This window comes from Meleagris gallopavo, chromosome 17, assembly GCF_905368555.1.
Source record: "Meleagris gallopavo chromosome 17, MGAL_WU_HG_1.1, whole genome shotgun sequence".
NCBI classification, from domain to species: domain Eukaryota; kingdom Metazoa; phylum Chordata; class Aves; order Galliformes; family Phasianidae; genus Meleagris; species Meleagris gallopavo.
The window spans coordinates 6737622-6758899 of NC_139420.1; the positions used below are offsets into that span (position 1 = coordinate 6737622).

General features: G+C 43.8%; 1 protein-coding gene across 1 annotated transcript; it reads right to left on the reverse strand.

Moving 5' to 3' along the window:
- Positions 1–175: 175 nt before the first annotated feature.
- FOXN4 (forkhead box N4) lies at positions 176–17213 on the reverse strand. The gene is made up of 10 exons (XM_085238325.1): positions 16249–17213; positions 15783–15868; positions 6265–6428; positions 5272–5387; positions 5078–5188; positions 4825–4952; positions 4293–4389; positions 4009–4216; positions 2635–3018; positions 176–2074 (listed from the first exon to the last, which is right to left on the reverse strand). The coding sequence occupies exons 2-10, from the start codon at positions 15863–15865 to the stop codon at positions 1824–1826; spliced, it is 1542 nt and encodes a 513-aa protein (XP_085094451.1). The 5' UTR covers positions 15866–15868; positions 16249–17213; the 3' UTR covers positions 176–1823.
- Between the last annotated feature and the right edge of the window lie 4065 nt (positions 17214–21278).

Consider the following 21278-nt stretch of genomic DNA (forward strand, 5'->3'; position numbering starts at 1 on the left):
GGGAATAGTGACTGCTGCTGTGCGGCATGCAGCACAAGAATAGTTTTGGTGCATAGCATCCCTCACCATGTATTTAGGTACTGAGATTTTCAGCAATAAGTGACCATGCTGAGCTGCAGCACGGCTTGCTTGCCACCACAGCAATGACAGTGCAGCACATCTAGAATGAGGCATGTTTTGTGCTAAGAAATATTTATTTTAAAAAAAATGAAAACAGCATAGATGACACAGCAAATGATCAGTAATCACATTTGTTCTTGGAGAATAAATTACGACCTGGACCACCATGGTCTTCTGGAAGAGGCTGGCATGGATGCATGCACTTGGTACAGGCGTGCATATTTTCCAGCCTGAACTCTCCCAACAGTGTTTTTCAGCACGAGGTACCTGCGCTGGCTTGGTGGGGCTGCTTCAGCATCTTGCTGCCCTCAGGTCGCACAGCTGGGTGCTGCAGTTGGTGCTTTGTGCCTGGATGGAGGCTGCAGAGGCTGTGTGCTGTGAGCAGCCCCGGCCACACGCACTGCAGGTACAAGGACTGGGACTGACAGAGCCCTGAATGGAACAGACAACACATGAGACATCAATATGATTCCACGGTCACAGAGGTATAAGTAAGACTAAATGCTAAATTTCAATGTAGTTTCCAGCTTTTTTTAACTGTTGGATGTTTCATACAATTTCTTTCTTTGCATCATGTGAAACCAAGTATAAAGTGGAGTATGTAAACCTAAAAATCTGAATTAGGAACAATTTTACTTGGGCTAATCAGAACGGGAAGGCGGGTCTGAATGGGTATGGTACAGTTACAATATTTGGTCTCTGAATTTAAGAAAAGAAAACAAACAATGAGTTTCACAGTATCGAAAGTGCTTATTTAAAAGAAATGTAGTGTAACAAACAGCGATTAAAGTTGTGTTTTTGAAGGTGAATAACTTAGTTGATGTAAAACAGGTTACTGCAGCATTTAAAAGAATTTGAACAGTGCTCAGTTTACATAGTTTCTCTTCATAACAATAAATATAAATAAATTTACAAATAGTAATACTGCCTAGCACAAAAATGGACAGAAACACAATGCACAGTACTATAAAAAAGGCAAATCTAATCTTTTTTAAAACAAGTCCTAAAAATAGGCATAATTCCTAAAAGCTTCTACCCAGTGATCAGCTTCATCATTCAGTAGTACCGGTTCCTTCATGGGTAAGGATGGATTTCTCATTAACAATCTTTCTGCTCCTTTTTTTTTTTTCCCCCAAGCTCAGAACAATAAGTTAGCAACAGTTACATCAGAAAAGCGTTAGAGGTGCAAATGCCTCCAGAACCTGTGTGTCATCTTTGTTCAAGGCAACAGTCATTTGGCAACATGAGAAAAAAGACGAATGTGGTACAAGATCAACCCTTTTGGATGTGAACTTGGTGCTGATCCAACCATTGAGTTGTGTTGGCCTCTGTGTGTGTGAAAACAGAACATCAACAAGTAAGTCTAGATTATAATGTCAAGAAAATATGTTCTCCTTAACTGGACCAGTTTTTAGCTCAGCTCCATTCTAGTAGAAGTTCCTACTGACTGATGTCTTCCAAGTCCTTAAGAGCTCACCAGCCCTGCAAACAACCATCCAATCTCAGTCATGGCATGGATGAAAGGTACAGCAGAACTCCTCTGGTACCGGTTTGAGTTATTTTGGCATCGTGTGCTGTGTCCCAGTAAACAGCCAACACTTTCCAAGTGTCTGCAGGAGGAGCTGTTTATTGCTTTCAGGTTGGATTTTAAGGGTTGGGAGAAACTGGCCCCTGAATTCAAGGTCCACGGACCGGTGCAACAGTTAGAGCAGAGCGATGGGCTTGTTGCCTTGAGGGTTCATGTACTGAGCTGCTGCTACGTTGTCCACGGAGGTGTAAGTGGTATAAAGGCCTGTGACCTGAAAGTCTGACAAGGAGTGATCGCTGCCACTGGAGATGGGGGTGAGGCCAGGAGTGCCCAGGTCACAGTCTGAGAGGTGCAGGGGAGAGTTGCTGAAGGCACCCAGTGTGTCAAGGCTGAAGCTGTCATCTTTCATTTCCTCCCATATGTTACCTTTAAAAGATTAAATTCCAGTCACAGCAACACATCCAACCTGTTCAGGCACTGCGGGGAGGGGGTCAGTCCTTAACTAAAGGGTTTTACGTGCTGCTTAGAAACAGCACAGTTTGCAGATCTGGAGTGCAAAGGCAGTGAGCGTCTGTTCCCCCACAGCCCTCTGGGCTCCAGCAATCCAGTCCTTCCTGGACAGCATCTATCTACCATGTGCTGACCAGAAAGAAACCCAAGGATCACACCAATGAGAGAAACCAAGGCACAAGTAGAGCTATGGTTTCCGAGGGATGGAGAGGTGTGATGTCCCAGATCTTTGGGTGGTCACGTCTATTTATATCTACTGCAGTGCCTGAACTTGAACAGTGAAGGTGGTTTGCTTTCCTATCTAGCACAGGGTAGAAATGCAATGAGGAAGGCTGGGGAAGTCAGCACCCAGCACAAGATTTCATCTCAGTTAATTCCATCCCAGTGAGTCCTGCTGAAGCCCTTGGATATATATTCAGCAACGACACAATCGTATAAATTCTGCCCTCCACTCCCCCAGCTTCCTTCTCCTATACCTTGCAATGCAAAATCCATAATGCTTGGGTCCAGAGCATCCACCTCCGTGTTCATGTCTGTGGTCATGTTCAGGAAGTCGGGAGGGGCACGGCCCATGGGGTGGTGGGGCAGAGGGCTGTGGCTGATGTCAGGCAGAGTGTGGAGAGGAGGTGTCTGTGCAGGTGCTGGGGAGTCCGGCGCGATGCGAGCCTGGGTCTGGATCTGGTGATGCAGAGGGACAGACTGCAGAGAGAGCGTCATGATCGGTTGGGGCTGCAGCTGGGAGATGGAGATTCGGCCTTGGGCTGCTGCCATGTGGTTCAGGGTAGAGATCTCAGGTTCTGCCTGTTTACTGGACCGCCTGCAGTTCTCAGGTCTGTCAGTAATCAGCTTGTCCAGCTCCTCTGTGCATGCAATGCCCGTTCCCAAGGAAGAAAAGAGGAAGTTTAACCCATTTGTTCAAGTAGGTTTCTATCAAAGCATTTCACTCATTTCACTCGTGAGCACAGCTTTGCACTTTTGCAATAAAACCTAGAAGGCAAGCAGCATCTCTGACTGTGTGAGAAGCAGCACGAAAGGCAAGCTTTGACTGTGCAAACTGACTGTTTGAAGAGCAAAAAAGTGCCATCTATTTCCCTCCCCTTAACCCACACCCTAGTCAACTTCCAGAGTAACCCCTAACACGGTTTAAAAAAAAAAAGATCACATGAAGTTTGCACAGAGCAATCCAACCACCATGGGCAGCATCCTTGGAAGGTCTCCTGCTCACAGCAACACTCTGTATTCTGCTTCTTTCCCAGGTAAGATTCACATGAGAGCCTCCTGGCAGTTTGAGTGGCACTATTGTTTTTAAGTAAAGGAGAATGTTATTTATCAGATTGCCATATTAGAGAATCTACAGCAAAACCTTCTGGTTGATTTTTGCCAACACTGAGCTGCTGAAAGCTTCAAAAACAAGCGTGCATTTTTATAAGTAAGAATGAGAGTAAAGAGTTTTGCAGAGCAACAGCCAAAAAAAAAATTAAATTAAAAACTGCCACTATAAATGCTAACACTGGAGGCAGCATAACTCTTCATAACGCCTTGGATGTGCTAGATAAGTTAGCGTGGAGGAAAAAGATAACCATCTAGAATGTGGGGGCCAGTTTATGCTGAGAGCTTCCATGTCCTCAGCAGCAGTAACGGCCCAATTCAGTGCAGAGCACAGGGATCATTTTGGCTGTGCAGGTTTAAGGCAGAGGTCGTTGGAAGGCCTGAGAGCTCTGTGCTAGCCAGCACTGTTCTGCAGGACTTGTTTTGTTGTTGTTGTTTGGTTTTTGTTTTGTTTTAATTTGTGTATTCCTGGCCAAACAGACACTTTTAACACAAGCAAAGAAGTGTAATATAAGCCCTACCTGGGTTAGCCATGCTCCTGTGAATAGCAGCTAAGTCCTTCCGCTTCCACTTCTGCATCTCCTCTTCCATTTTGTCAATCTTGGCAGGATTGAGAGCCCACAGGCATCCCTTGCGAGAGGTGCCACTCATTTTGTTCTCCACCTTCTCAAAACACTTATTCAGAGACAGGTTATGACGCACGGAGTTTTTCCAGCCATCGGGGGCTGTCTAAAAGATGCAGAAAGATGTCAGAAATATGCTGAGAACAAAGTAAGTGATGATCTACTCCCAGCTGTATGCATACCTTGAAGTAGGGAAAGTGTTCCTTCATGAAGCTGTAGATCTCACTCACGGGGAGACTGCCTGTTTTGCTGTTCTTCAATGCCATTGCAATTAAGCAACTAGAGGTCAGAAAAACGTTTAACAACAGGTTGCATATGCAACAGGTTGCACACATCATGTTGTCTTCTGGTCTAGCAATCTCAGATCCATCTCCATTCAGATACAAACACCTGGCTGACCACGGGATTCCCCTGGTAGTCTGTTTCCCCCTGGGGGATCTATAGTCAGTGAGTTTTCAAGTGCTCAGAAGACACCCTCTGATCCTGCAGATTTTACTTCCCTGTGCTGTTTTTCTACCTTTATGTTGATGGCCAGGAACTAGTTTGCTTGTTCATTCCTGCTACCCCCCAGAGGCAGTTTCCACAGAACTCTTGGGTGGGTGAATTGATTTGTGTTCCCTTCAAAAGGAATCAAATGCTCTTATGCTGTCCCACTTACAGTGAAGTCATCCCAGAACAGGCTCTGAGCAACATGCTGTGCTGGTATCTACTCACCTGTATGAATAGATGGGCTTGGGGTAATGCTTTGGATGCAGTTCTTGGGCAGAGTGAGGAGCCAGGCGTGGCTGAGGATAATGTGGCTGGGTGCCATACGATGTGTTGTAGATTGCTGCTGGGTTACACTGTATGCAAAGGAAAAGAAGAGTGTTCACGACTGTGTGTAGGCTTAGGGCTTTTTCTTTTGAAAGAATTCTAGAGATGTTCTTAGAAGGCACTCTGAGACATGGACCCAGGTAAATAACAGTACCTGCTGTGTATTCTGGGCTATGGCAAACACTTGCTGTGGATGAGGAGGGAAGAGCTGCTGCTGTGTCTGCAAACTAGGAGAGGGCTGCCCACCTACAGAGTACTGGCTCATCTGCAGTGACAAAGACAACAGACGTGTCAGTCTTCAGATTACCAACATCTTTTCCTAAGAAGTGTTGCAAGGGTTGCTCTTACGTTTGCTCCATGTGATGAAATAGAATTCAGTCCCAGGACTCCCTGTGGCAGGCTGGCCTGGACATGAATCATTGCTCCAGGTGCTCCTGTGGAGTGCATGTTGCTTGCCACAGGACCTGTTTTGCAAAAAGCAAGTGTAATAAATGTTCACGTGAAAGTACGCTTCAGATAAGAGAGCTGACATTTATTTTTAATAGATGCACTTGAACGCAGCTAAGTCTGGAGTGGATAATCACACCTCTCTATGGCTTTCCATCCCAAAAGAACTCTGAACCTTTCACAAATTGCAAAGATGACTTCAGCTGCTTCCAAAACTTGTTATATAGAGACTGAAAGGTGACAGCTGTTTAACAGTCCGCAGTGCTCTTACAGACACAGTATCTTACAAAAGGGAAAAAAAAAACAATCCAGAAACAAAACACAAATTCAGAGCTCTTTATACTCCAGACGGATTTCTGCTCTAAAGCAAGCAAGATGATATGCTGAGCTTGCTCAGTAGAATGCCTTGGGGAACAAGTGTTTGCCTGAAGGATGTTCACAAAGAAAAGAAAGGCGTTCAATGAACAGATGCTGTAAGTCTGTGTGAAGCAAACAGGTATGGGGTAAATAAGATACTCTTAGTTTTATCAGTGTTGAAACAAACAAGAAAGATTAATTACCTAATTTCCAAGCTGTTGAAAACCTCTGAAATACAAGTATTAAATACCTTGGCCCAATTTCATACATGGCATTGGCAACTACAATGAGCAGAGCAGTCTGCTGGATCCTAAGATTGCTGCTGTGACTGCTAGGACTCTGCCTCTCGAAGTGAAAGAAATAGATCAGCAATATTTTAAAAGACGACAACAGGCTCCAGGTCTTCTGTCAGGAAGTGAAAAGTAATATACCTAAAACAAACCTACTACTAGGAAAGCTGGAGCATGCGGAGGAAAGTAAAAGGGGCAGTAGGCTGTGTCATTTCAATAGCAGTTATTTACCACCCTAACAGTTTACCTGTCTGTTGTAGCATTGCATTCTGGGCACCAAGGCCAAAATCCATTCTTCCACTGGCCATCTGCTGTAACCGAGGAACATCAACAGATGTCAGCCACGACAAGGACTGCAAGTCACTGGGGAGGTCATCTTCACTCAGCTGGGAGGGATCAGAAGCTAAGAGCCTGCAAAACAGCACAAGAGGTTAGAAAAGAGTAGAGATGCTGCAAAACTGTTCCCGGTAAGAAGGGAGATGTCTGGAATGCTTGAGCTCGTGGAGGTCAGCGGGGAAATGCACCAGGCTGGAATTCTGCTTGCAGAGTTCAGATGTGACTTTTTGTTTCACAGCTGGCTAGTTATTGACATCCTTTGCTTTTTAATCATGTGTTCCTTTGTACAATTTGAAATGTTTTAGTTAAGAAAACATTTTGTGCAGTGTTTATAGGGGAAGAAGTCATGAGAACCTGGAAGAGAAACTGCCCAGAAACAAAACCCAAACTGATTTGTCATTTTCGCTTTTGTCTGAAATCTGTTCTTGTAGGGCCATGGTGTAGAAGAAACCTGTTAAGACTTTTAACTTGACAAATCTGCATTAATGTTAAAAGGCAGTGAGCAGCTAGCCTTGGAAAAGTTTCTGTGCCCAGATCCTCCACAGCCTGCTGCTGGCTTTAACGCCTGGGGAGAGCTTTTCCCAGCCTCTGTGTATCCCATCGGTGGGTGCATAAGTGAAATTTCACATAATGAATCATTGATCTTTTCCATGCAGAGATACGAAGTTACGGATACTTAACAAGGAACCATGAAGCTTAGAACCAATCTCTCTCATAGATGTGTTGAAGCCAGCTGTGTGGCACTAATGCTTGCTTATTGCCAAATAACGATGCAGAAGTCTTAAAGAAATCTGGTCTCTTGCTGAAGCATCTTTTATGTTCCATATGATTGCAAGGCAGCTCAAAAGAACAAGACGGAACTCTAATGCCTGGCAGCCCAGGGGCATTCAGCTCCTCTATTTGTGTTTTCCTGAAACACACATCAGAAGTTCCTGAAATTGTTATCTGGGAAATCCTTAAAGCAGAATGTGATTTGTTTGTTTGTGAAAGGGCTTTGAAAAGAAGGAGGAAAAAGAAAAAGCCACGAGCAGGAACCAAAAGTTAAAATCCTGGCCAGAAACATCTTCACATCTCTCTCCTAGCCTACCCCATTTTCTTTCTCGTACTGTAGTTAAAGTGCAATAATTAGCATTGCCATGGTTACCACTGTTCAGTTATTTTGTGAGGCCTGGGACTTAAATACAGAAAAAGAATATCAGGTGACCACTCTCCCGGCCCAGAGATTGGCTGGATTGGAAGAAAACAAGAGCATTAAATGATTTGAAAACTGGGCAGGCTCATGTCGTTTGCAACAGTTGGGCCCATTCATTGTAAGCCGATAACCCATTGTGGAGCAAACGACTGTTGCCCAGTGGCACGTGGCCTCAATTGTTTTTGGGATTCTTGCTTAATTGTTTTTTTTCCCCCCCCTCCTCCTTTTTACCAACTCCACATTAATCTGGCTGAATGACAGCCGACACACAACACGCATACACATGCCATCTGGCACCCCGGTCCCTGCCAGTCCTCCCAGACAAGTCAGCTCCCTCAACAAACAGTGGGGTCAGATGGGCGGCGAGGGTCAGCACCCACCACACACGCCTCCTGTCAGCCCGTGAATCCTCCACATGCCCTCTGCTTCTCTGAGCATCTCCGTGCAGTGGGACTGGGGCTGTGCAGCAGCCTTCCCTGGGTGTCTTTTAGGAGTGAGAAGGTCCCTGTTTCCTGCTTATCCTGGTGAAGACTCACATAGCGCTTCCCAGACGTGCAGAGGACTGGTGATATGCGCTGGAAGATTGGGTGCTATCCAAAATTGGATGATCCTCCCCCCCAAGATCACACTGCATGCCCCTCAGCATCATTGAGAGTGTAGACATGCAGCTCCCCCGTAGAATCATTGAACATTTTGAGTTGGAAGGGAGACCCAAAGGCTGTCTGGTCTGCAGTGCAGTGCACAAGGACACCCACAGCTCCATCAGTGCTCACAGCCCCTCCTCTGAGCATGGGTGTCCACGTGGATTGAGCACCACCACCTCTCTGGTCAACCCATGCCAGTTCTTCACTGCCCTCCTGGTCAACAACTTCCTAATACCCAATTTAAACTCAGTGTCACACTCACTGAGCTCCATTTCAAACAGACACCAAGATGCAATGGCAGAGGCGAACAACAAGGCAAGGTGAGCCAGTTCTTTGCCCAAGACAAAGATGTTGTCTTCCTTTCTCCGTGCTAGCATGGAACAGCTGTTGGGATTCAAGCTCACAAGACTTTTAAAAGCACGCCTGGCTGTTCGCTTGCATGTTTTCACTGGATTTGGTAGTTGTCAGAATAACTGTTTTCATTAATTATAGGGGAAAAGAAAAAGTTTTGTCAGAATAAAAAAAAGTATTTCACAGTTGAAGACTGAAGCAATGCTGAAATTTCATATACCTCCAAGAAGGCAAGACTGCTTAAAGTGCATCCAGATTTATTCTGCAGGTGTTGTAAGTGCCCAGATTTATTCTGCAGCATAAACCCAGCTTATCTCACAGTACACAGGCTCAAGCTGTTCCTGATTTTAGTGAAAAATGCTGATCTGACTCTCTCTGGAAAGAGAGTAATACAGAAATACCTAACATTGTAATGTCATAGGGTTCAACCTTTCTGACCTGAAAAAAAGCACCAGTGCCAGGCCGACTACTAATGCATACACACATACTGTAATACCACGTGCTCAGATTCCACTCCCCTCCACCATCCTTTCTGTCTCACATTTCAGGGTAAACTTCAGGAGTCAGAGATCCTGCCTGTAGATGGGTGTTCACAGCCCCTGGCACAATGGGGCACTGTAGTAAAAGCAGCCATTTCCTTTCAATGCATGTAAATGAGATAAATAGTGATACGCTATAATTAATGCACGCTGCCGAAAATGTCCCCAGCTGCACATTCCCCAGGGCTGTCTGGTGCATAAGCTCAGCAGCTACATCCTATGCAGGAAGGTTCCAGTTGCACCAAAGTTGTTACAAACATAATAGTATCTTTTAAAGGTGTGATGAAATGATGCAATTCCATTTTCAGCCCACTCCTTTCAACCCTCTGCAGGAAAAAAACTGTCTGTGTTTTTACCCTAGAAAGGTAACTGCATGAGTAAGAACCCACGTGATATTGAAGATTTATGCCCCAGCTCTCTGTGTATCAGAGGATGCTGGCCTTCTTTGAAAAGCACCCTGAGATCTACAGTATGTGATACAGAAGTGTTCAGTATAACATTCGTCTTTGCTATCTGCTCTATTATACGTTGCCCAAAATATTTATCCACTTGAGATAAGCTCCAACAGAGCTTGGCCATCAGTCAGCCTGCACGAGGTTTACTTGAATTAGGATGAATAACACGGAAAGGAATCCCCTTATGCTGACCTTACAGACCTTCCTGCCAGCAACCACTGGGTAATTGGACTCTCGCATTGGTTGCACGTATGACCAAGATCACTCGAGTCTGTTAGCAGTGCAAAACACTGGCATATTTGCTATCTGAAACATAGCTCCTATACAGGTAGGAGACACTGACTAAACTAAAGCTAGCTATATGGAAAGAAATTCCTTCCTGCCACAACCCTGCAGGAGCCTGGAATGTCAGAACTGAATTTGGATCTACATTCGTAAAGCTCATGTTAAGCTGGATCTGCTGAGCTGAATCTAATGCAGTCCATCACTGCAGAAGCAGCTGTTGGGGTGATCCAGCCTCTTCTACACCTGCAAACTCTGGTGCATGAGGAATTTGACACTGGAGAACAGAGCAACCATCTCTTCACTGGTGTTATAGACCAGCCTGCCAAACACCTCTGCTGAGGCTAAAGAAAAGCCTGGCAATGACAAGTATGCCTTCAAATATTTTATCTCTAGGTGGTTTAGCCAATAACTGGGGATTCTGGTTTATAATACGATATGCAAAGTGACATATTTCTGTAAGTATTGTGCCCTCCACCCTTTAGAGGACTCTGCCTGCATGGAGTCTGTCTCCAAAAGATGCAAAGCACTCAAACTGGTTGATGTTGCACGGTGAGTCTGGTGCAAAGGGATTAGAGCAGGGCAGCAACTCAGCATTGCCACTGTTCTAAACAAACCCAGACCAAAACACCGTGGCTGTTTTGCATGGCATATTCAACTTCAACCATAGTGTTCTAATGTCTCTCAATGGAAAATTTTCATTATCCCTGCCAGCACTGACACTGGAGCATAAGTAATGCAACTTCAAGCAGAGGCAGTCAGCAGTGATAGATTCTTAATTAGCTGCATGCAATGGTTTATCCAGAGAGCGACAACTGAACAAGAATCCTACAAAAACTTTCTCTTGAAGTGGTTCTCAGAAACTGTTTTCTTTTGTCTGGGATTATGTAATGGCCTCAGAACAAGCACAGCAATTTCTGATACATAAAGCAACACCAGGAAAACAGTAATGTTTTGTGACTCTTCAGCTGTCTCCATGGTGAGAATTATTCTGTTTTACTGAGTCAACCTGTCTTCTTTTGCTCTTCACTGACTGTTCTGCTCTTCCCTGCTGCACACTCCTCTTCCCACCTTCCCCCTTCCCTGCACCAGGGTCTGTTTCCCACACTGCGCAGCCATCAGTCCCTTTTCTCCTTGCTCTGTCCCAGCTGCTCTCCCTGCTGCTTTTGGTCTGCAGTTCCACTCTGCCTTCTGAAATCACACTACCCATCCACTCCGAAGTGCCCAGCCTGCCTTTCTCCTCCCTGTCTTCAGAAATTTAGTAATTTCTGGCCTTGCTGGACATAAGAAGAGAAATTAGGCAGTAGTCCAGGAACAACCAGAAGATCCCTCCTCGACTACAGCTCGGGAAACTTGGATTAGATGAACCAAAGCAAAAAGCAAATAATTACCCTGTCAGGTGTTGCTCTTCTCCTTTTCATAACATCATGGCTCAGAAGAGAAGCTGATTCTCCAAAAACCTTCTGCAAAGATATTTATGCTCTAAAAGAACCAGTTATAGAAGTGCTGTAAGAGACTTTTATACATCTCAGCTCAGAGTTTCACAACACCCCGTTACCTCATTTTGATATGGGATGAAGGGAAACTGAATTACAAGTGAGCTACATGATTTGCTTAAGCCTAACAGGAAGCGAGCAGCAGTGTCAGCAGCAAACTCAGAGCTCACTCCTTGCTCTGCTTCACCCACACAATCACTCTTTCTTCCTGTAGGTTAAGATTTCCCAGACGCAGCCTGTATTTTAATCTACAGTATATTTTGTTGGGGGGGAAAAAAAAAAAAAGCTGTAACTAATGTCAAAATAAGTTTCTTGATGCAAAAATGTGCTGAAGTATCTGGTGCTACATGAATGTTTTGTGCAACAGTCAGTAGTGCTGTCTACTGGGGAAGACATTTTTTCCTTTAGCATTGCTTCAGCTGCTATTCATTAGCAAAGAACTGATTTACTTGCCTGGGATCCTGTGCAGATAGTTAATCCAGTGTAAAAGGGACATGAGATACGCTGTGCTTTGCACTGCTGTCAGACCTGTCTCCCTTGCAGAAGTTGTGCTGTGCTTTCTGCACAGGCGAGATTTTTTCAGTGGGCAAAACAAGAGTGGTGAGCCCTGAGCACGTGAGGTTTCTCACAAGAATGCTGAAAAAAATGCAAGTTTTCTGCTTCCTTGTCTTGAATTGAAGGTCAAGCACCTTTTATGAGGTAACATAGGAGCTCAGTTCTGGTTTCATTGGAAACAGAATAGCCTCAGAATCTTGCTAGGTACTGCCCAGCTACAACCAGTCCTCCCCACCTCTGGCAGCAACTGCAAGACAATATGAGAAGCAAGGGCCATTATTTTTTTTTTTTTATTAATACTGATTAGCACATTTCAGGAACTGCATAGGAAACAGTTGAGCTAATCCACTTAAATCAATCCACTGCAGCCTCAGTTTGACTGATTCCTAGGAGGTTTCTCACATTTTTTTGAAAGAATGAAGCAAGTCCTGTGATGAAATTCCTCCGACACATCGAGTCATTATCTCACTCCCTGTCAGACACACATGGTGTCAAGGGAATGGACACTGACATTTTCTTCAGGAACAATTACGGTGTTGTTAGTTATGCATCTGTAACCTTTTGTCTGCAGAAATTTACTTCATGCAAACCCCCAGCCTCCATCTATCCCCAGGATTGATTGTGGAAAACACCCAACTGTAGCTTGCTCCAAAAAGCAGCTATGAGACTACCACTTAGGAGAGCCAAAATGTCCCGAGTGCCATAAAAGATAAAGACTGTCCACCATTTTCACCTCTGTAATGCAGTCATGTCTAGAACACAGGGTTACGTGGTGGTTTCTATGAGGACTGCAGACACGACAATCCAAGGCTTATGGGATTTGCTGCCAGGATTGAGTAGTCACTGAATCAATGGTTAGAGAAAGTAAAACCATATCTGTTCAGGACATGAACTAAAGGTCAGCTTAACCCAAAAAACTTTTAAAGCACAATCTGATGCCAAACTGTGCGTGTGGAAATTCAAGGTTACAGAAAAAAAAAAAAAAACACAAAACAAAACAAAAAACTGAATTAGGTTACCTAATCAGTTACATATTGTATAAATACTGTATTTAAGAATCAAAGGAACAATTAAAATGGGAAGAAGAGGAAGGACAGTCTTCTAATATACTGAATACTTTATATTCACGTGAAAGCCTACCTTAGCCAAGCCAAAAGTAAACTACTGTAAATCTGTTATTTTCCTTTCATCTGCCTCACTGGGGCTTCAAATCCTAAGGGTTTTCATGTTAAATCCAATTCTGCAAACTCGTATACGTTGCAATAGATCTTCTACTTCTCTTGCACCAGTTATTAATGCTCAGCAAAACTAAACTGCAAGAAAATGAATTGCAAGTTTCAATATTGCTTATATTACTTATATTCAATATTTCTCGAAGCATTCACAAGGCAACTCAAAGACCAGCTCTAAGCCCACTGAAGATAATGAGAGTTCTCCATTGGGTTAGAAGTTTTTGAGAGGGCTCCTATAACTTACATAGCTTTGTGCTGAAACAATACAGGAGCACCACTACAAGGTAAGCACGTACTCTGATTCAACATCAAAATACTTACACTGCAACATAATATTCAGTTATTCATTAGAATTAGCCAAGTGTTGAAGTCTTGAAAGTTTAAAAATCCCAGTGTTCTGATTCTCTGCCTTTATTCCCCAAAACGCAAAATGAAATCCCCAGCAATACTTGTCACTGCTACAGTTATCAAAATACTGAAGGTAGCAGTATTTTCTCTGGGAAAGTGATAGAGGCACTTTTTGGCTAATATGAAGCTTTACTTTGCATTGACAGCCCAGCAGTGACTGTCCCAGAGAAACGTAGGAGCTGGGGAAGCCACGATGGCCCTAATCATTCCCAGACAGTATGATGTTTTACATCTCACAGAAGAGATGCTTGCCCATAACAATTTTATCAAGGTGCAAACAGTCCAGGTCTTTGCAAAGAATAGTTAGGAGGATTAGGCTGCTATGCGCTACGTCAAATATGCTACAGATGCTTTAGATCCAGAGAATTCTAATGCCTGCTAAAATTAGTGATTTTTTCCTATTCTCTCTTTTTTTTTTTTCCCCCCTTCAATTTAAAAAAAAAAAAAAGTCATTTCGAGATCTGTGCATACATGCATGAAAACTTATAGGTATTTGCTGCTTTGATCCCCAGCTCACATGCACACACGCTCTCCCCCTTTTCAGCATTTTCTGCTGCAGCCTCACAGGAAAGCCTGCTCTCCTCTAAGTCCAATTGCCCAATTGAAAGATTCCAAGTGAGACAGAAGAGCATTCTCAGCCCAGACCCAGCCTCCCACTCACTAATTGGAGGCCATTCCCCATTTTGCAGAGCCTTGATGCTCCCCCATGGAGCACTCGGGACTGTGGGTTCCAGTGCTGGACTGTGGTGACAGCAGGAGAGTAAACAGAGCTGATAGAATTTGACAGGTCTATTCTTTTCTTAAAATCATTCAGTCTAAAAGATTTTCTTTTACATAATCCAAAGTGTTTTCTCATGAAGTAGGACAAATACTGCTCTGCATTTATGGTGCAGTTCAGATTTTATGCATTTTTATCAGAATTCGCCACTATTAAATGAGGTCAAATAATTCATTTTAAAGGCTGCATTAAAGAAATCACAAATGGGTTAAAAACTTCAGAGAACTCTGATCTTCGAGTTCGAAATGTTTAAGAGAGATTAATAGTAGTTTTTAAAAGGAGCTGACTTCCCAATAAAGGAGAAACTATTACAATTCCTTTATTGGCACTAAGATAAATCCAATCTTTCTCAAAGGAAAAAAAAAGGGGGGGGGCTTTTTAAAATGAGTTAAAGAATAATTCTCCCCATAATAAGGGTCTTTGTTAGGGTAGTGTGCTCTTCAGGGCACTGATACAGACTTAAATGTAAGCATCCAGAAACCTCTCTCATACACACCCCTCATTAAATACTGAATATTTCTTTACAAATATTTACATAGCCAACAAAACGTCTGGAGCAAAGAATGTTTTAATAAACAGCAAAACAGAGTTCCACAACCCTTCTTCCACAGCGGCTGTGGAGGGTATAACAAATCACTTGTTGAGCTGCAAGGGGCTGCAGTGCAGTGTTTGCATTTTGAATAGAGAGGCTGAGAGAAGAATACCTGCAGCTGAGCACTGTTACCCACAGAAATGTGTGAAAACACCCTCAGCTTGGGAGGGAGGAGAGAACCTCTCACTCCTCATTTTAAAACAACATCAACAACAACAACAACAAAAAAGAGATCACGTTATTATGTGTTTCTTGGAAGTTGGCATCATGTGACAAGATGTAACCTAACTTAACCCAGTGCACTGTAATTCATGCAGAACTATCCCATGACTTTTAACAATGCTTTTGCATGATGAAAGATGTGTATTGGTACAGACAAATTATCACAGGCTGTTGGCAAAACCAGATTTGCTCTCACCAATATTAGTAGAACTAATATATATACATAAACTAGTGCTTTGGTGTACTACGTGTGTACTTGCTTGTCTTAATGAAAAATTTATCTGGTGCTTATTGCACGTGATTCAGTCTTTGCACAATAATGCAAAATGCAACCTCTTAGATAATTCTAAATTAACTCTTAGAAAATTCTAAATTAACAATAATGTTGTCTGACAACACTCATACAGGAGAGAGAGTGGGAGGTCAGCCCGTGGCTTGGAAGGTGCATTTAACCAATATGGCTTAGCATCCAAATGCTTTAAATAGGAATCACTCGAAGTAAGCAATGAGTTATAACTGCTCTGCGCTTTGTTCAGCTTGAGAAGAGCAAGAGGAGCAAGAGAAATGACACAGCTGGCTTTTTAGAACAGGGTCGCATAAGGAAACGGTGAGAATCGTTTGTGTGCCATCAGTTGGCAGGTTTGGGTGGTGCTGTGTGGTTCTCCATCAAATAAAGCCCTCACCTGTACTCCTGGGCAGCGTGCTGGCTGTGCCCTGAGCTCCGGATGAGTCCTGACATCATGGACGGGAGGTCGCTCTCTATCATCTCCTTTGCAAAAGGAAAAAAAAAAAAAAAAAAAAAAAAAGGGGGGTGGCAGGGGGAGAAAGAAATAAAACCAAGAAAACATGTAGGCACACACGCAGTAGCTATCCAGCACTTCAGCAAGGGGAAGGGACGAACAGAATTCCAACCGAAAACCCCAAGCGATGGGAAGCAGAACCAAAGGCGCGACCTCCGAGCGCGCTGCCCGCTCTTAGGCCACGCAACCAGCTGAAAAACGCTGTCATAAGGGCGAAGCCAACGTGCTCGGCGATTCACCGCGAGCTCTGCTCCGAGCACCGCCCGGCGCTGCGGGCCGCCCCCAGGTGAGCGCAGCCCCGACGTGCCCCAGGGCGGCCCCGAACCCGCGACCCCCGGATCCCACCAACCTGGCGGCCGTCAGAACGCGGCGCTGCGCGCCCTCAGGGGGCGGTTCGGTCCTCCTCGGGCGGTTCGGAGGGAACCGTGCGGGGCCGGAGCTCCCCGTCGGCGCTGCGGCACAGCCGTCCTCCTGCCCCGATTTTAAATTTCCCTCTCAGGAGCTGTCCAGCCTGGAGCATGCGCGGCCGGGGGTCAGGGCCGGGGCAGGGCTGGGGAAGCGCGTTTCCTCAGAGCCCCCCTCAGCCCCCCCCCACCCCCAACTCCCCTCCCTACGCCTCCCCTTGAGCCCCCTCCGCACGGCGGGAGCGGGTCGTGACGAGAGAGAAGAAAAAAAAAAAAAATGAAGCGCAAGACGAACTTCTCGCAACTTTCCAGAGGGTTAAAAAAAAAAAAAAAAAAAAGAGGAGGGAGAGAAGAGCGGGGGAAAAGAGGAGGAGGAGGGCGGCATTCAAACGTGCGGCGGCGGCGGTTTGTATGTCAGGAGGGGAAAATGAAATCTCTGAGGGGAGAACCGCCCGAGCCGGGCTCGCCCCGCCCGATGCCGCCCTGCTTTCCCCGCCGCTCGGCCCGCCGCCTCCGCCACCCCCCATCCGGGCCCGGGAAGCTGCCCGGGAGCGGCCGATGAGGCGCGCGGAGCCCCGCGCGGAGCGGCGGACGCGGGGAGGCGCCGTGAGGCCGCCGGCTGCGCGCGACCTGGGCCGCCGCCTCACCGCCCTCGGTGCGAAAACGCCTTCCTTCTTTCCGATCTGCATCTCCCCTCTTTTAATTTGAAGCCGTTTCCCCTCGTCCTGTCACAGCAGACCATCAGAGGGACAATCCCAGGAAATGTTGTCAAAATACTGGCAGTACACCTGATGCGATTCCCTCGTGCAGGTGATTTGCGCCCCTCCTGCTTCCGAGGGCCGGATTACAACAGGTATGGAGCAGGAAGGTGGTTCATAACCCATCTTACTCGCTAGGGGAGTTTAAACTGAAATGTGAAGGGATGAAGGGCTTACTTCTGCAAACATGGAAAGGAGTGCTTAGCAAGTTGCAACAAGAAGGATTGTGGTTGGATGTTATGAAGGAAGTTTTCACACGGGACCTCTAAAATAACACAACGTTCAGCAGTTAAATTCTTTCCTTCTCTGGAGTAACTGCTCTGTAGCAAACAGATAGTGAAAGAAAACTACAAAGAGAAGCAAGGAATTCACTTTGTAAAGGCACTCACTTCCTTGTCTGTGAATTTATCCTAAAATTAGCTTTAATTTCTGTGAATTATCATCTGAACTGTCGTAGCTTGCTTTGGACGTTGAACTGAATTCATTTTGCTATGAAGTGAAGTCACCATAAAATGGTTTTGTTTTATTTTCCCCACTCTCAAGTGTACTTCAGATGATTAAGAGAGAGTTGTGGAACCCTCAAAAGCCAAGATTTAGGATAACTCTGCAAAGACTTCGATGACTTCTGTATTCCATGTGGTCAGGCTTTAAAATCAAAGTGCTTCCCTTACGTCACACCTGCTTGGTCTGGGAGCCACAGTTGCTACATTGAAGACAACAGGGTTGAAAAACTGCTCCATGTTAATACATCATTTTGGTACAAGGACATTGACGTGTCCTGACCCCCGGTCTCTTACTGCTCACATGGCATGTTTTCTGATTACAGTTTTCTTCCATCTTGGCCAAGCATCTGAAATGTTTTGAGGAAATAATTGTGTGAATCAAGATCAGTGCCCTCTACTTGGTGAAAAGAGGTGCTTCTCAAAGCACTCAGTGCTTCTTAAAAAAGGAGACATTTTCTTGCACGCTTAAAGCCAGCTTTGTTTTATGTGGAAGAGTGGATTCTTTTGCCCTCCTTTATCTACTCGGTGCTTTTACAGTTCATCCCTCCTCATATAAAACTCAAATATTCTATTTGTAATACAAATTGTAATTACAAATTGTAATACAAACTGCAAACTTCACTGTGCAAATTCTCAGTCCCCGAACAAGGGGACTTTTTTTATCCTTCATCCCCTGTTCAGTGCACAGATTCTGGGTTTGGTTTTGTATTCTTTCCCTCAGAAATAAAAAGCAGCTATTGCGGTTACCAAGATCTTTTCATGTCTAAATGAAACTAATGTGAAAGTGGATTCTGTAAAACCCATTTTAACACAGGAACTTTACAAGCTTCCTCCTCTCATTACAGTGCAAAAGCACTGACCGTTTGTTGTCGTTTTCCTTTCTTTCTTTTTTTTTTTTTTTAATTTCTTTTAGAATACTGTATTGTAACAAATTACACTTAAAAATCATTTAGTGTGAAATTGCAGATTAAGCCCATAGGGATGGGGTTTTAGCACTCGTCTGGCCACTTGGGAGCGTACAGATGGTGAATCTGAGTTTGACAATAGGCACAATCACTGATTACATGCATGGATGTAACGGACAAAAAGGCCCTTCCTCATGGCGAAGGTAAGGGAAACATTCTGGAGGTCCTAGTGCCTGACTTGCTCATTTTTAAATGCCTTTGCTGCTAAAAATTCTGTGTCCAAGTTAGTTAGGGTAAAGTGTGTCATCAGAAGGAGAAGCTTTGCTGGTAGCCCAACTTCATTTTATTTATTATTATTGCTATTATTTTAATTCTGTTTTTTTGTTGATGCATTAAGATGTAATTTTTTAGGACAGCATATTACTGAATAATTCTGGAGTTTAGGAAAAAATTGGAGATATAACTGCTCAGCTTGCCACCATCCTTCTTGTACTTAGATGTGTCTTATGTTTACTCCAAGGTGCTAAATGAAGCTATGCATTTGAAAGTTATATTTTTTGAGGCTGAGATGATGTCTCTGCTGTATTTCTAATGACAGCTGAGTGGATGGGCCTGGGGCTTCTACATCCACTGTAACATAGAATACAGAGCCATTATTATCTGCATTTTAAGAGCTGGCAAAGTCACAAAAGGAGTCCACTAGGAAACACAAACACTGACAGTCTGTTCATAATTTATCCACTTAAACCAAAGCATAGCACAGTTTTATCTTTGTGAGTGAATACAGCAGTATTTTGCCTTGATACGCATCTATTTAGGGGCAAAACATTGTTTATAGATAGTGTAATTGTGCAGTTATACACGATATTATGGAGCAAGTGTTATGACGAGAGAATTCTGATTGGCTGATGTGTTTTCCATCACTTCTAATGTCCATTGTAATGGCCTTTATCACAGCTTGTTAGCGAATTTTAACCCTCCAAATCTCATTAACAAGAGAGTAATCTCTGAGAAATGTAGCTTTCATACATATCTACTTCGCTTCCAGCAAAATTGTTACTTTCAGTGATATGGGATCTAATATGAGACTATAGAAATTATCAAAATCAGGACTGAGGCTAAAACTGCTATTCTATCATCTGTAGATATTGTGGTGTGTGTAACAACCAGTACCATTGGAAGGTAATAGTGTCAGAACTTTGATATTTGATGAAAATACATCAGTGTGAAAAGTTGGGATAAAAACCCATTGTACTCTGAGTTTTGAAAGCCTGAATTTGTGAAGCTAAGCCAAATCCTTGCATTATGTAAGCATACCTGTTAATGCTTTTATTTTGCACCTTGGGGTAGAAAGTGTACATTTTTAACACCCACTGTTTATTCAAATATGCTACTGGCTGACGTATGCCATGTATAACTGTAGTTAGCTATGGAAAGAGGCTGCAGCAAAATAGTCCATTTTAATCTCTTTATTGCTCTTTTTACAGCCAAAGAACAGTGGAGAGAATTACATGTAGATCTAGTCTGTTTCCTCCCCATAGTCACGAGCTTTTCTAAAATAATATTCCTAATAGTTTCCATCAAATCTCCATGGATTGCATTGCACAGATAATCACAAGAAATGCTTTTATCTATACCTATACTCACGTAAGGATTTTCCTCTTTGTATGTGGAAAGATTGGAAAGAAGAAGAATGGAAACCTCTGCTTTTCTGCTGTGAATACACAACGTTTTGTCACAGAAGCAACGAACATGAAGTTGTGTACGTGAGTCCTTTGGGAACTTCTGTCTTTCAGTGGCTGTTTGCTGCCTCAGCTGGAGGCACAGCTCAGTCTTCAGCCTCTGCAAGACGAAGTCACAGATTTCTGTTTTCTTTGTAGCTTCTGCAAATCTTAAGTGGTCATGTAAGTGATTTGTCACTTGTATTATACTTCATAAAATCAGATCTGCTTTTATTTCAGTTATTCATGCTGGGATTTCTGCAGATGTTTCCACCAGTGTAACTTTCCAGGTGCAGGAGTCCTGCAGATACAAACTGTGATAGTTCCCACGAGGTCAGTGAGATTATCCACGTGAGATAAACATGTGCATATTTTTCTAAGGATCTAAGACTAAAGATATAAGAGTCCTTCTCTTAATAAGGCCATCACCAAATTAACATAATCAAGAAGAAGTCACTTCTATTATAACAGCTTCTCTGGCAGGTGTCTTGCTACCTCAACATCTCCGTTCTAAACAAAATCACAATTTAGATGAGCATTATTTCATGTTTATGTGACACGGGAATCTAATTAAGCCATTTCTGCACCTTCCATGACCATAATTTTAAATTTCCAGTAATTACAAGACACTACAGCACAGTTACGCTGTTTCATCAGATTTTAGGCTACGGGACTTAAAACTAACATTTTCAAAAGCATTTCATGGTTTGAAAGAATGGTCAATTAACCTTCAGTTTCCTGTGGGGAACCCTGCAAAGAACTGTCAACAGTTCAGTTTAGAGAGATTTGTCCAGTGACCTACAAGGCCACGAAGTTCACGAATGCATGTAACAGTGTCATCATAGATTTGTTTCCTGGGTTACTATCACAAGAGAATAAACCAATTGTTTGGCAGCTTCTGCTACAGTACCTAGCTGACCAAATGGATGATGGGGAGTGCCTCAGCGCTGCGATGCGCTCCGGTGTAGCTTGTTCCAAAGTAGACCAACTCAGCAGGAAAAAAAAGAAAACCTCCGGTATCTTCAAGATGAATTATGTGTCTCCTTCTCTTTCCTCTGTCATGTTTTTGTGGGGCCGGGGGGAATTCA